The sequence below is a fragment of the Silurus aristotelis genome (assembly GCF_946808225.1).
Source record: "Silurus aristotelis genome assembly, chromosome: 21".
Taxonomy (NCBI): Eukaryota; Metazoa; Chordata; class Actinopteri; order Siluriformes; family Siluridae; genus Silurus; species Silurus aristotelis.
Window position 1 is genome coordinate 5,745,422 of NC_139594.1, and position 14,076 is coordinate 5,759,497.

Below are 14,076 nucleotides of genomic sequence, written 5' to 3' on the forward strand. Positions count from 1 at the left end.
TCCCAGAAGAGTGAAAATCCGATGTTCAGGTGTCCCCAAAAATGTTGTACATATTGTGCATCACATTATGTGCATCACAAAAACACAAGTATTTTGTATGAGCACTTTTATGCTTTGATTATGGCATGCATGTGCCGTGGCATTGTTTCCATAAGCTTATGCAACAAGAGTTACATTAATTTCTCACCAAGATCTTGTACATTTACATTTATGGCATTTGGCAGACGCCCTTATTTAAAGTGATTTATCTCATGCATACAACTGAGCAGCTATGGGGTTAAGGGCATTGCTCAGGGGGACCAGGAGTGGCAAGTTGGTGTGGCTGGGATTTAAACTCACGACCTTCAGATCCAAATTCCAAATCCTCAACCACTACCAGCTCCTCATCTTGTATTGATGAGGGCAGAGTAAGATGCTGCATGAAGTCTTCTTCAGCACATCCCAAAGATTTTCAGTAGAGATAAGGTCTGGACTCCGTGGTGGCCAATCCAAACTTATGTCTCATGTTGCCTCTTTCACAATTTAAAATATACCTGTGCCATTAGGGAAAGAAAAAAATCCATTGATGGAAAAAACCTGGTCATTCACAGTAGTATATTTATGTAGTCAGCTCATGTTTTAACACAACATTGCAGACCCCTGACCTGCCCAACTGAAGCATCCCCAGATCATAACACTTCCCCCATAGGATTGTACAGTAGGCACGAGCACTGATGGTGCATCACTTTATCTGCCTCTCTTCTTACCATTTCTCCAGAGTCCAACCTTCATACTTCCTATCATTATGCTTATGTGAAAATGCTCTTAATTTTACTATTACACATAGACATGAAGACCGTTTTGATTTGATTTCACCAAAACATGTAAGTGATCATTTAAACCCATTTCTTCTTCGAAGATGATGATTCATCACTAAACTAAACCTCAATTTTATTAGTTTCAGCAATCTCTTCAGACTTCTTCGCTTAATGCAGGTCAATAGTTTCACCTTTCTGACACAGAGAACATCTTTTGGAAAGCATGGAAAACTGTAGGTAGTTTTTCCAGGTCGTTTTTCTAGATCAGGGGTGTCAAACTCATTCACAGTGGGCCAAAATTAAAAACTGGGACGAAGTCGCGGGCCAAACTCAATATTTATTGAAAAATTTACTGCAATTGTGCATGTTTTCCGTCTCTCCTGATATGTAATGTTGAACCTTTTCATATGGATACAAACTTTAGTTTTGCATAAACATTGAATCTGGAACAACCAAAGTTTAATATTATAAACACATGAGAAATTAAATTTGAAATAAAACACACATCAGTGCTATTCGTTTCTTATTATCTCTCTCTCTCTCTCTCTCTCTCTCTCTCTCTCTCTCCTTTCAAATTTATTTTTAATGTAAATCTTTTTTTCACAGGCCAACAACAAAACGACCAATATCTTTCAACCATTAACAGTGCATAAAGACAACATTCATTCAAGCTCAGTTTGCTACACTCTGATTTACTCTGATTGGTCTAGTGGTTAGGATCAGATATCTGCATCTCTTCTTAGATGCAGGTGCATCATGTCTGGGTTTAGGCTCTGAGCTGAGCATCATGTCTGGGTTTAGGCTCTGAGCTGAGGAAATCCTTAGGATGGAGTGAAGATGTTCATCAATGAGACTCCTGAGTGGTGTTTTGTTCATTAAAGAGAACAGTTGCTCACACAGATATGTGCTGGTAACCACAGAGAGGATTTGAGTAGCTTGGGCACGGAGTTGGAGCAGTGTGTCGGGGAGAAAACATGGAAACTGTGCAGCACACACAGAGTCGTACTTTGACTTGATCGTGTCTCTACACTGGAGTTCAATCAGCTCCATTTGGAGGTTGGTGCGCTTTATACGTCAACCACAAACGGATTACTGAGCAGTTAAAATCTGCATTTCTGGGCTTCAAAGTCGGTAAATCTCCGGGTAAATTCAGCGCTGAGTACGCGAAGTTTTTCAGCGGTCTCGACTGACGCGCAAACGCACTAACAAAGCATTCTGGGATTTGTAGTATTAGCGGTGTATGCGCTTTACACTGGCGGCCAGCTCGAATACACATTCGATATGATCTCGTGGGCCAAATATAATATGGACAAAATATAATAGACATTATAAGGGATACTCAAAACATTTGTAATGTACCACCTAGTATAGTGCAATTAAGTGTGTATAAAAAGTCTTTTTTAAAAGCTTGAATTAAACGTTAAAATGTATCTCCGATTTCATCACGATTTCCTTAACCTATTTATGTACAATCATATTCCTTTTTTTTATTTTAATATTTATATTTTACAATTCAATTCAAATCAGAAAGCATATACTTTGTGTTGACAATATGTTCAAGGAACATTAATTTGATCTATTATTTTTTATGTACATATATATATATATATATATATATATATATATATATATATATATATATATATATATATATATATATATATACACACACACATATATATATATATATATATATATATATATATATATATATATATATATATATATATATATATATATATATATATATATATATATGTATACACACAGTACAGACCAAAAGTTTGGACACACCTTCTCATTCAAAGAGTTTTCTTTATTTTCATGACTATGAAAATTGTAGAGTCACACTAAAGGCATCAAGGGCTATTTGACCAAGAAGGAGAGTGATGGGGTGCTGTGCCAGATGACCTGACCTCCACAGTCACCGGACCTGAACCCAATCGAGATGGTTTAGGGGTGAGCTGGACCGCAGAGTGAAGGCAAAAGGGCCAACAAGTGCCAAGCATCTCTCGGGGAACTCCTTCAAGACTGTTGGAAGACCATTTCAGGTGACTACCTCTTGAAGCTCATCAAGAGAATGCCAAGAGTGTGCAAAGCAGTAATCAAAGCAAAAGGTGGCTACTTTGAAGAACCTACAATATGACATTTTTCAGTTGTTTCACACTTTTTTGTTATGTATATAATTCCATATATAATTCCACATGTGTTAATTCATAGTTTTGATGCCTTCAGTGTGAATCTACAATTTTCATAGTCATGAAAATAAAGAAAACTCTTTGAATGAGAAGGTGTGTCCAAACTTTTGGTCTGTACTGCACACACACACACACACACACACACACACACACACACACACACACACACACACACACACACAAAATGCATCTTGAAAAACATTTTGGAATTTAAAACAGCCTACCATCCATATCAGCCTCTGGAAAAACTAGAACTTGCTCTCTGAGCTTAAACACACACACACACACACACACACACACACACACACACACACACACACACACACACACACACACACACACACACACACACACACACACACACACCGTTTCAAACATGACTTCATCTCAAAGTTATTTTCAAAACATTTTTTTATTTTAAACATACACAAAGTTTCGCTGACATGCGTAAGAAAATAATTTAGCCGTGTCTCTATTATAGATAGATATCTAACAACTAAAATGAGCTGGATGATTGTAATATTAGAAATAATGAGCAAAAATATCATATATTATATAGAATATTCCTGCTGTCTTCACACCACGTTGCTCTCTGCTTTAAACCAAAAAGAAAAGAAAAAAAAATTAAAGAAACAATAATGGACAAATCAAAGCCACTAGGGGGCAATATGCGTACAAAAACAAATTCCAATCCTGAATCGTATCAATCTGGCAACATTGTCTTCATATCAGATCTTGCATTTCTATTAGCCCAGGCAGTAAAACGTTGAATTTAATAACATGTACATTCAGTCTAATGTGAAGAATCAGCTTAAACACGTGAGCTCAGTCTAGTTTCCTGATGTCCTATGTAATAAGGACCACACTTTAATCACACGATGCTCTTCAGACCCTCTGTATATGAATCTACCTTGCATCAACAAACCGTCTATTAACGCCAATTCCTCACCAGCTATGCATGAAGGCTTGGACATTCATTTTAAAGAAACACAGTAAAATTGCTGCTGCTTGAATCCTCATTTTAGACTGAACATCTGTGTACCAGTGGTTGGAAAATAATAATAATTAAACCAGAAAGCGTATGTGCAACAACATTGTACATCTTTACAACCTGAAAATTATCAAAGTAGAGAGTTGAGTAATCCACAAACATCACCGCTCTGACCATCACCTCCACCTTCATTCACACTCTCAGTCCTGTCTATGCTGAAAACACAAAATGAGGGGGGGGGGGGGGTTTCGGAATTCAAATGCGATGCAAATGTGAAGGATTCTGGATTACAGCACGCGAAACCATGATCCAGATCTACATGTGCTGTGTGGAAGTGTGTTGGGTTGCTTCTGGGCAAGTCAGTTAGTGGAGAGCAAATGGAGCTCTGTGTGTGTATATCGGTTTCAAATATCGGTATCGATAAAACGGCATTCAATTCAACAAAGTAAAAATCTCTTGGCAAAATTTCTTTTTTTTTTCTTCTTTTTTTTTTTTTTTTAAACCATAAAATCGCGAGTGCAAATTCACACGAGTTCAATACTATGGTTTGGGACAAGCCTGAGCTCCAAAGACACAGTAATGACACCGACACACACTGACAAACTTTCAATGATGAGATCTGAAAGGCTTCTCTGTGATTTTAAAATGGAGTGCGATCTTTACACAATACCTGCTGTGGAGGGACAAATGGTCTATGCACAACATAATCTATTTCATTAAACACCCCCCCACCACACACACACACACACACACACACACACACACACTGCATGCTCAGTGAAGATGCATCAATACTCTACGCTCTAAGTTTATAGATTATATGTTCTGTTATACACAGTAATTAAAGCCCCCCTCAGGAATCAGCAGCACTGGTGAACATGAGGTGCTCGAACAAAAGCTGTGTGAAAAATCGGACAAGAGCGAAGCACGTATTTATGAAGGTCTTAGAACTTTTTTTTTTCCTTTTACACATTACTACAATATATAGTTTTATACGTTGCTATATTCCACACCACTAATTTCGGATTCTAATGATCCTCGGTGCTACTCATGACCACAGAGCTGCTCTGGGAATTCCAGATTAGGGCTTCAACTAATTCGTCTGCTGTGTAGGTGTGTGATGAACCCCGAGAGCCTGATGCACGTATTTGCTGACCAATAGGAAGATCAGAAAACGCTTCTGTAAAGATATACTGCTATTGCTATCGCAGGGATTATGAAATCGGAGGCCAGGAAACAACAGTGAATTGAAAACATAGATAACTGTAAAAAAAACCAAAAACAAACAAACAAACAAGAAAAAAAAACTAAAACAAAAAAAAGTGTTTTTATAAGCTGTTGGTTTTCTATTAGAGCTTGGGGTCTTCAGGTCCTGTAGTTTGGTAGTCAGTGGTCAGGAGTGAAATGGTGGGATCATCAGCAGGGTCTGGGCTAAAGTAAGAGTCTTCCTCCAGCTCCAGCAGGCTGGGAAGATCCTCACTGGTGCTCTCGGTGGTCGTCATGGGGTCGTCTACCACCACCGGCTGAGCCGTGTACTGAACCAACTGGTTTCCTGAAACACCAGCAGCAACATGATGATTATCCGAAGACTCTCTTTAAAGCAGAAATGTAGAAATGGACTTTTACATATGGAATCTACGCTCTGACTGACACTTTCATAAAACGCGAAATAGATAATATGGGCGAAGGTTTGTGGACACCTAACTATAAGATTTTTTTTTATAATTTTTTTTATATTTTATAATATACTCCACTCTTCTGGCAAGGTGTTCCACTAGTTTTCTGAGGAGATGTGTGTGAGATTCCTTCAGCCACAAGGCTGTAACGTTAGTAAAGTCAGGTACTGATGTAGGTGAGGTGAGGAGGCCTGGGGTGCACTCAGTGTTTACATTAATCCCAAAGGTGTTTAACAGGGTTGAGTTCAGAGCTCTGCAGCAGGACACTCAAGATCTTTCACTCCAACCCATGCAAACCATGGAGCTGGCTTTGTGCATAGGCGCATTGTCGTGCAGGAACAGGTTTGGATTTCATGGTTCAGTTGAAAGGAACATTTCATGCAACATCCAAAGACATCTCACGCACATATAGCTAGAAAAGTCAGGTGTGTCCCAATACTTTTGCTCATATAACGTATGTGCTCTGCCTAAATATGGGCTGAATTTACTTATTATTATTATTATTATTATTATTGCCACTACTACTAGTTTACTACTGATTCATGAACGCAGTATTTTTGCATTATGGTTTATGGAAAATCCAAATACCTGATGTATAAAATATTAAAATATGCAGATAAATAAGTCGATTAACAAACACATGCAAATCCAGAGTTATGACAACACAACAGGTTTGATCGTGTAAATATAAATCATGCGCATATTTTAAAGGCATCTACCTGGTTTCATGTCACCGCACTCCGACAGCAGCTCCTGAATCTGTAATGAGATCAGTTTATGTTTATTTCAACACCAACCTACGTTAAATTATAATAAATAAATTTTGAAAGTACAGTTTTTTTTCCCCCACTTCAAATACATTATTTGCGCAAAGGCAAACGTTACGGAGTCCATCACAAGATTAACCTTCACACACTCACAGTGCGTGACTCAGACTTACCGTGGCCAAACTGTCCAGATCGAAGTCGCCGCTGCTGTTTGAACTGAAGATCTGCAAAATATTTGTAAGAAAAATTAGAAGCATGAATCCTACCATTTATATACACCTTTTTGTAAATATAGGGGGAGGTGGTAGCTTAGTGGTTAAGGCATTGGACTTTGGATCGGAAAGGTTGTAAGTTAAAAATCATACAAGCTGCCACTCTTGGGCCCCTGAGCAAGGCCCTTAACCCCACAGCTCCTCAGTTGTATGAATAGGATAAATGCATAACCAGGCCTGGTTATGCATATAATAACTTTTTTAGTTACAAACTGGAAGCAAAATGTGTCCTGTAATTTGAGTTAAGACCATCTACCCATTTCCACACCTCATTTCTATGTAAGAGCACAAGAACTAGACTTCACACAAAGTACAATTGAATTAATGACAATTATGAACCAAATAAGCAAGAAATTGTAGAGCACTTCCACATGGTAAATACTCTCCAGTCGCTCTACACTGATGATGGGTCTTTTACTACTTCTCGTTTCTCTGCACAAAAGCAATCGTTTCTGGAGTAAATGACAATCATCTGACATATCCGATCAGAAGTGCAAGTGCAAACTGGAGCTGATCGTTCAAACCACATTGGGAAGCGGGAAAGTCAGAGACAAATACACTAGATAAGCAAAAGTTGTGTGGACCCATTTGTGCTTTTTTGAACATCCCATTCCACATTTAGTCCCAATAACAACTTCTGGGAAGATGTTCCACTAGATGTTGGTGTGGGCTTGTGCTCATTCAGCCACAACAGTGTTATTATCAGATACTGATGTAGCGTTGGACGTAGCTCTATGTAAAGCAAATCTTCATTGAGCTGGTTTTGTGTACAGGTGCATTGTCATGCTGGAACAGGTTTGGGGGTCTCCTAGTTGTGGTTCAAAATTTCTTTGTGCAGTTTGTAGAAGAAAAAAAAAAGCCATGTGTCCCAGTACTTTTGTCCATATAGTGTATGAATTTCCTTTAAAGTACATTTTAATAGTGGTTCAGTGAGTCACAGACAAATGATAGAATCACTCTGAAGAGGGAACATGGTTAGAATCGTTCTTTAAAAGAGCACATTTAGCACTTCAGGAGAAGTGATCAATAAACGTACTTCTGCTATATTTATTGGGGAAGTTGATTTACGTTTTTAGTTAATCATATTAAGCATACACATGTTTCTAATAAAATAAAATGCTCATTGTTACAGTAGTTAAAAAAAATTAAAATGGTGGTCAAACTTAAGGTCCATGGAGTCCATAAATGTCCAACGTCCGTGTGCAACGAGGCCGCAGATGTTTCTCAATAGCTGTTGCATTGTTTCTTAGGATTACTTTTTAAACTGAATATGAGATTTCTAACCCTTGATAGAAAGGTGTGTACAAGCTGACCTCTGATACTCAGAGCTGCTTTATTCATCACAAAAACATCAAACTACCATGAATGTTGAACCATGTTATAAAATGTAGGTTTTTTTGGTTTTTAGAAAAAAAGTAATAAAATCAAGACATACATGAGCGATTCTTTACATTTTTGCCACTTGGTAGACACCCTTATACAGATCGACTTATAGTTATCTCAGTTACACCTGAGCAATTAAAGCGTAAGGGTCTTACTCAAGGACTCAGCAGTTGCAGCTTGTTAGAACTGGGATTTGAACCCATGATCTTCCGACCAGAAGACCAACATCTGTTCATTGTATGCTAACTATAGGATACTGACTAGCAATAGAATTTGGCTCACTCATATTGCTTGTTCAAAGCATTTCTTACAAATGTTACAGGAGGCTTCCAAATCATCAATCAATCGCTCTCATTATGAAGCCATTTCCTGTTTACAGGTTTACATTTTCCCGTTACCTCACGTCCACCTCGGCACCACTCTCCTCTGTTTCACCTCTGCGAACTATTTTTACGACTTTCCCCAACACCGTTTAGAGCATTCTCATCTTTTAGATCCTTCAGGTTTAGTGAAAGTGACTGTAATGCATTTCCAGGCTTTTAGAAGCACCTGATTGTAACAGCCGGCAGCTTTCACACACGTTTATGCTTTCGGTGTACGCTTTATATCAAAAGGGTGCAAAAGGACACTCACGTCATAGAGTGGAGAGGAATCGAAGTTGATGGACTGCATGTTGAACATTGCCTGCAGGTTTTCCAAGCCGGTGTCGATGCTGTCCAGATGATCGCACAGCTCACTCCTGGGACATAAAATCAACAGTTTAGTTGGAGTGGCGTAAAAAAAACGTGGAGACACCTCTTTTTTTTATGTGATTCACTTTTTCTTTTGTAGCTCACTCTGTGGTTAAAAAAACCCAAAATAAAACACACACACAAAAACCCCTAAACGGTTGCACATGAAAGAATTCATAAAGCGTAGATCATTTTAGTGATAACCACAAAGCTACAGAGCTGTGCCACACGCTGATGAAAAGCATAGAACAAGGGGGTGGGGAGCTGGGGGGATTCCTGTGTCCCCAGAAACACGTTGGCATTTGAATTTTACGGAGAGGAATGGGCATGTGGAATGCACATGCAGCACAACCTATAGGGCATGCCACACTCCAATAATCAACAAAACCAAAAAATCCAGGATAGAAATTTGCTTGGAATATCATGCCATTACATGGGGTTTATGAAGCCGCTGCTCTCGCTCCAAGTGACCAGGAAATCCTCCATCACTTCACAGTAGACCCGAGTGTACAATTTGTGTAGCGCTAATGCACACATCAGCTATGCTACGCGCATTGTGCGGCTGTATATTTGTCCCCGTTCCTACACAATGTGAACATTTGAAGTGTTTAGGCCCCTCGGGTGCGGGAGCGGAGAGCAGCGGCTTCATGCGCGTTAAGAGTAAATGAGCCTTGACAGCTTATTGAGCACAGCGCTGTGTGTTCTGGGGTCAGCAAGGTCCACTGAAATGCTAACCGTGAATGTGATCTGAGGTGAGAAGACGAAGAGGAGAGGCTTGGGTAAGGGTGGGACACCTCGGACGTCTGGGAGGAACTGAAAAGATAGAAGCACAACATGGCACTGGAGACAGTGGGAGGGGAGACACTAAAATCATTACTCCTCGCAACCGTGCTAAAAAAAAAAAAAAGGCCTGAGAGAAGGGGGTTCAGAGGAAACATGATGATGAGGCAGGTGTAATAAGAAAAAGAAGAATGCTTCTACAATCATGATGGTATACAGAACTGATATCGTAAATCGATTCAGGGTGTAAGAGAATCATTCACAGGGTTTCTGCAGGTCAAAAGTAAAACTATTTAAGACCTTTTAAACGCCATTAAGAATTACATTTAAAACGCAGATCACGACATCAATAAAAAGCACAGTGTCGCTAAATTCGCACTTTCCCATGAGGTACAATCCGAGAAAGATTTGCGCCAATAACTAAAAGCCGATTAGCTGTCGCATGTCTCGTTTGTAGTCGTAATACAGCAGATTATATTTGGACTAGCGAGAGAAAGAACTGCAACACCACGGAAACTAAAGAGAAAAAGAAAAAAGAAAAAACATACAAAAGCGCTGTGGGAGCATTTCATTGAGCATTTAGAGGTTGCGTTACATATTTAAGATCCAAAACAGCGAATTTAAGACTTTTATAGACCTGAAATGTTGATTCTTTTATATTTTAGACTCTGTTTTTTTTTTTTTTTTTTAGACCCAGTGGAAACCCTGCTTTCTGTAGCTGCTATTGGTAAAATCTATGATTTCTGTGAAAAGATAAATTAAATAATAATAACAAATAAATGTAAAAATTTCACATTTACATTTAACATTAGCAGGTCACTTGTAGTCTATTGTCTGTGGGTGTGGAGCAAAAGCTACTGCTATATGTGCATGTATGTACGTATGTATGTACATACATACATACCTATATATACACGCACACATACGTATGCATATGAGCAGTATAATTTGCTCCATTTTTATATATAATATATATTTTATACATACATACAGACAGACTATATATATATATATATATATATATATATATATATATATATATATATATATATATATATATATATATATATATATATATATATACACACATATATACACACACACACACATACACATACGTACATATATATATATATAAAATATAAATACACACAAACATATGCATATGAGCAGTATCAGTTGCTCCATTTTATATATATTATATATATAGACGGTTTTAATGAACTAACTGCAAGTAGTTACTAAAATCGCACCTTCACGTCAAGCATGTGCACAGGAAATGAAAAATCGATTGTCGCTCGCTAGTGAGAACGCAGGGTAAATGGCTGATACAATCCAGAGTGGTGATGAAAAGCTTACAACAGAGTATATTAGCCACGTCTCAAAACGCATACATTTGATTTATTCTGGGAAATAAAAGAACGATACATGGATGATCGCTCCCGGGTCTCTTGTCAGACCCAGAAGGGCGATCCGGAAACCTCACATTTTAACCTGAGCTCAGAGCAGCATGTCTGTCTCTGTAGCTAAACAGGGGATGATGGGTATTTGGGTATAAACATGGAATTTGAAGGTGTGTGTGCAGCTATTGTAAGTTTATCGCCTGTGTGCGCACGTGCATGCGTGTATACACTCGTGGAGACGGTAAGATCAATTAAAACAGCAATTCTGACCATCACTAACAGCTGTAAGTGCATGTCAATAATGATCTGAAAATACAGTGCATGTTTGACCATCCAACCCAAATATTAATTAAAATACTGTTAAATAAATAAAATCTATAATTACAACAATCATATTATTATCGGAAAATAATATAATATAATCTCAATTTCTTTGAAATAAAAATAAAATGCAACCAAAAAGGTCATTTATATTATTGAATATTTTTTATAAGAACCATAATAAATGCAATATCCTCTGTCGTTATTAAATAAATCATCAGAATTCGTCTTCGTTATTTAAAATTTCTGTGTGTTCTAAACACTCCCCAGACAATTTGGGATTATAAGGCGCACCTAAACAGTAAGTGGTGGTCATGAAGATAAAAACATGGACGGAATAGGAGTGAAGCGCAGCGCAGCCGTTACAGCAACACACTCAGCCAGTCTGCATCCTGTTCAAGGAGAACAGCTGGATGTTTTTCCCTGGATGTTGAGCGTGATGTGCTTTTTGAGAGGACTGTTTTTTTTTAGTTCTTTGCGAACGTCTGCTTTAAAAGAAAATATACGAACAATTTTTACACCCTTGCAACAGGAACCAGTTCTGGGACTTTTTCACTGGAACGATGAGGATTTGTGTGCATTATGTAAACAATGAGCAGCACTTTTTTCCGAGCAATTGAAACGTTCAGGGTCACAAGTTACAGCCCTGAAATGTTGGTACAACTGCGATTATTTATTTAGTTTTCTTTAAAAAGCTTTTATGTAACTTTCGTTTGCTTAATCAGTCCAGCAGGAAGGATGCAATTTAAATGAGTCCGTTAAAACCCATGCAGCTCTAAGCCAAATTTTCAAAATACTGCCTTTTTGTTTAAGTGCTCTATGCAAAGCAATGCAAAATGCAAAAAGACCCCACCTTATTAAAATGAATTTGTACTCCTGAATATTATGTGGAAATTTTGGTGGTGGTAGCAGTGGCAGTTTTTTTTTTTCTATCGGTCAAAATTGCAATAAAATGCACCTGCATGCGTCTACTGTTCAAAGGCATGAAAGCATCATGGTATTTAGAAACCGAGTATATCGTATACAGCATTCTGCAGCGGTTTATCTGTAAAAACATCTGGCTCTTAGAAAGAGCTTGATGAGGCTGGAGAGTGTGGTCATGGAGAATCATTAATACTCACTTGTCCAAACATGCCAGGCTTAAACATTTCTCCGGTGACTGGGGCAGAGATGGGGCAGGTGATGGCTCACTCTCCTGCAGAATGGAGTTAATAAAGGTGGTGGGGGAAAGAGGCGTGTCTGCAGGTAAAGACGACCCTGCCCCGACCTCCACCTCCACAGGACACACTTCTTCTACCTCAGAACCATGGGTGGGACTTAACGGCTCTTCCTTTACATGCACCAATGGGCTTGTCCTGTTAATAGCAGTTAAAAGAGGTGTGGTGTTCAGAAAAAGTCACAATCGTATAACAAAAGTCTCCGACATTTTATCCAGGTTTGCCCTCACAAATGTCCTCTTTCCAAAAAAAAAAAAAAAAAAAAAAAGGTACATATCTATTGCCACATATAACAGAACAACACAGTAATGAAATTATTAGGAATAATAAGTCTGATATAAAAAAAAAGAAATAATAATAAAAAAGTGTGAATCTGGACAAAATGCCAAACAACCCGGTCTGTACCCTTGACTCTGAACATGATGTGCACTGACTTGAGCCTCAACAATGGATTACTTTCATACATGTAGAAGATGTAAAACCTCAATTGTTTCTAGTAATAAGATAATAATAAGTCGGTCTGGATAAGTGTGTCTGTAAATGTAAATGCATGATATCGCCTGCAGGTTTACTTAAATTAAACTCTAGAAGACTCAAAAGAGACCAACAAATAAAATGTGAAAATGGACTTCAGTCTCAGTTAAGCTGAAATATTATATCCACCTAATAAAAATATATTTTGCTGTTAATATACGACACATTCGTTCTTCAATTTTGTAAAACACAGACTGGGGCAGGGAAGCTTTGGGGAATTTTGGAACTGGGATTGGGCGAACCAATTGTTTGGAACCATTATGACCTCGTTTCGAGCCCCTCGCCGTTAGTTATAACGGAGCAGTGTGGAGCGATGCGCAATGAGCGTTTGCTGTAAAACCTTTTATATACCTATAAGTATGGTGATCGTGTGAGCAAAAGGGAATTTCGGCGGCATTACCAGTTACGTCATGATTGTGTCCCGTCTGCTCATTTTGAAGAAAATGGTTCAGCCTTAAAAACAATAAAAATAAAAAATGTTCCCAGGTGATGTTTGAAGGGCCTCCACACCAGAGAACATTGAGGCTGCCATCCTGAAGAGCTCCGTTCCACAACACACTGAGCTGAAATGAATGCACTCATGTTGGAATCATATGAGCAGATGGGACAGTTTTACTCACAGTATCACTATTCTTATAAAAGGTTCTACAGCGAACGCTCATTGTACACCATTCCACTGCTCCTTTATACCTCATGACAAGAAGTTCAAAACCAGCTCGCACTGGTTCCGAAGAATTGCCGACGCCCCGGGATCAAAAAGGGCTAGTTCCCAAATTTCCCGTTTCCCAGTGCCACCGTGTATAAATGATATAACTAGGTTACTCTGGAAAATGTTTCTGCCAAATGCTTTAAATTTCAATGTAAATCAATGATACGGCCTGCAGGTTTACATGGAGTGAACTCTAGACTACAAGAGAAACTGAGGACACACCAACAATAAAAAAATATATACCAAATATTAAATATGAAATATTATACCATCACTGAACTAAACATAAGCCACCTA

General features: G+C 38.4%; 1 protein-coding gene and 1 long non-coding RNA gene across 4 annotated transcripts in view; one reads left to right on the forward strand and one right to left on the reverse strand.

Annotated features, from left to right (window-relative positions):
- Window positions 1-3,388: 3,388 nt before the first annotated feature.
- hsf1 (heat shock transcription factor 1) overlaps window positions 3,389-14,076 on the reverse strand; it is a 28,834-nt gene continuing 18,146 nt past the window's right edge. The window contains exons 9-14 of one of the 3 annotated variants that reach the window (XM_083524501.1): window positions 12,441-12,674; window positions 9,551-9,628; window positions 8,718-8,823; window positions 6,603-6,653; window positions 6,382-6,421; window positions 3,389-5,538 (exon numbers count right to left, since the gene is read on the reverse strand). In XM_083524501.1, coding sequence (XP_083380627.1) covers window positions 5,336-5,538; window positions 6,382-6,421; window positions 6,603-6,653; window positions 8,718-8,823; window positions 9,551-9,628; window positions 12,441-12,674 — 712 coding nt within the window. In that variant the 3' untranslated portion in view covers window positions 3,389-5,335. Of the gene's footprint in view, window positions 5,539-6,296; window positions 6,422-6,602; window positions 6,654-8,717; window positions 8,824-9,550; window positions 9,629-12,440; window positions 12,675-14,076 lie in introns of those variants that run through there. The other 2 variants (XM_083524502.1, XM_083524503.1) reach the window with 2 other exon arrangements.
- LOC310717006 lies at window positions 9,635-10,321 on the forward strand. Its single transcript, XR_014530713.1, has 2 exons — window positions 9,635-9,958; window positions 10,211-10,321. It is a non-coding gene; the product is annotated as an uncharacterized lncRNA (long non-coding RNA).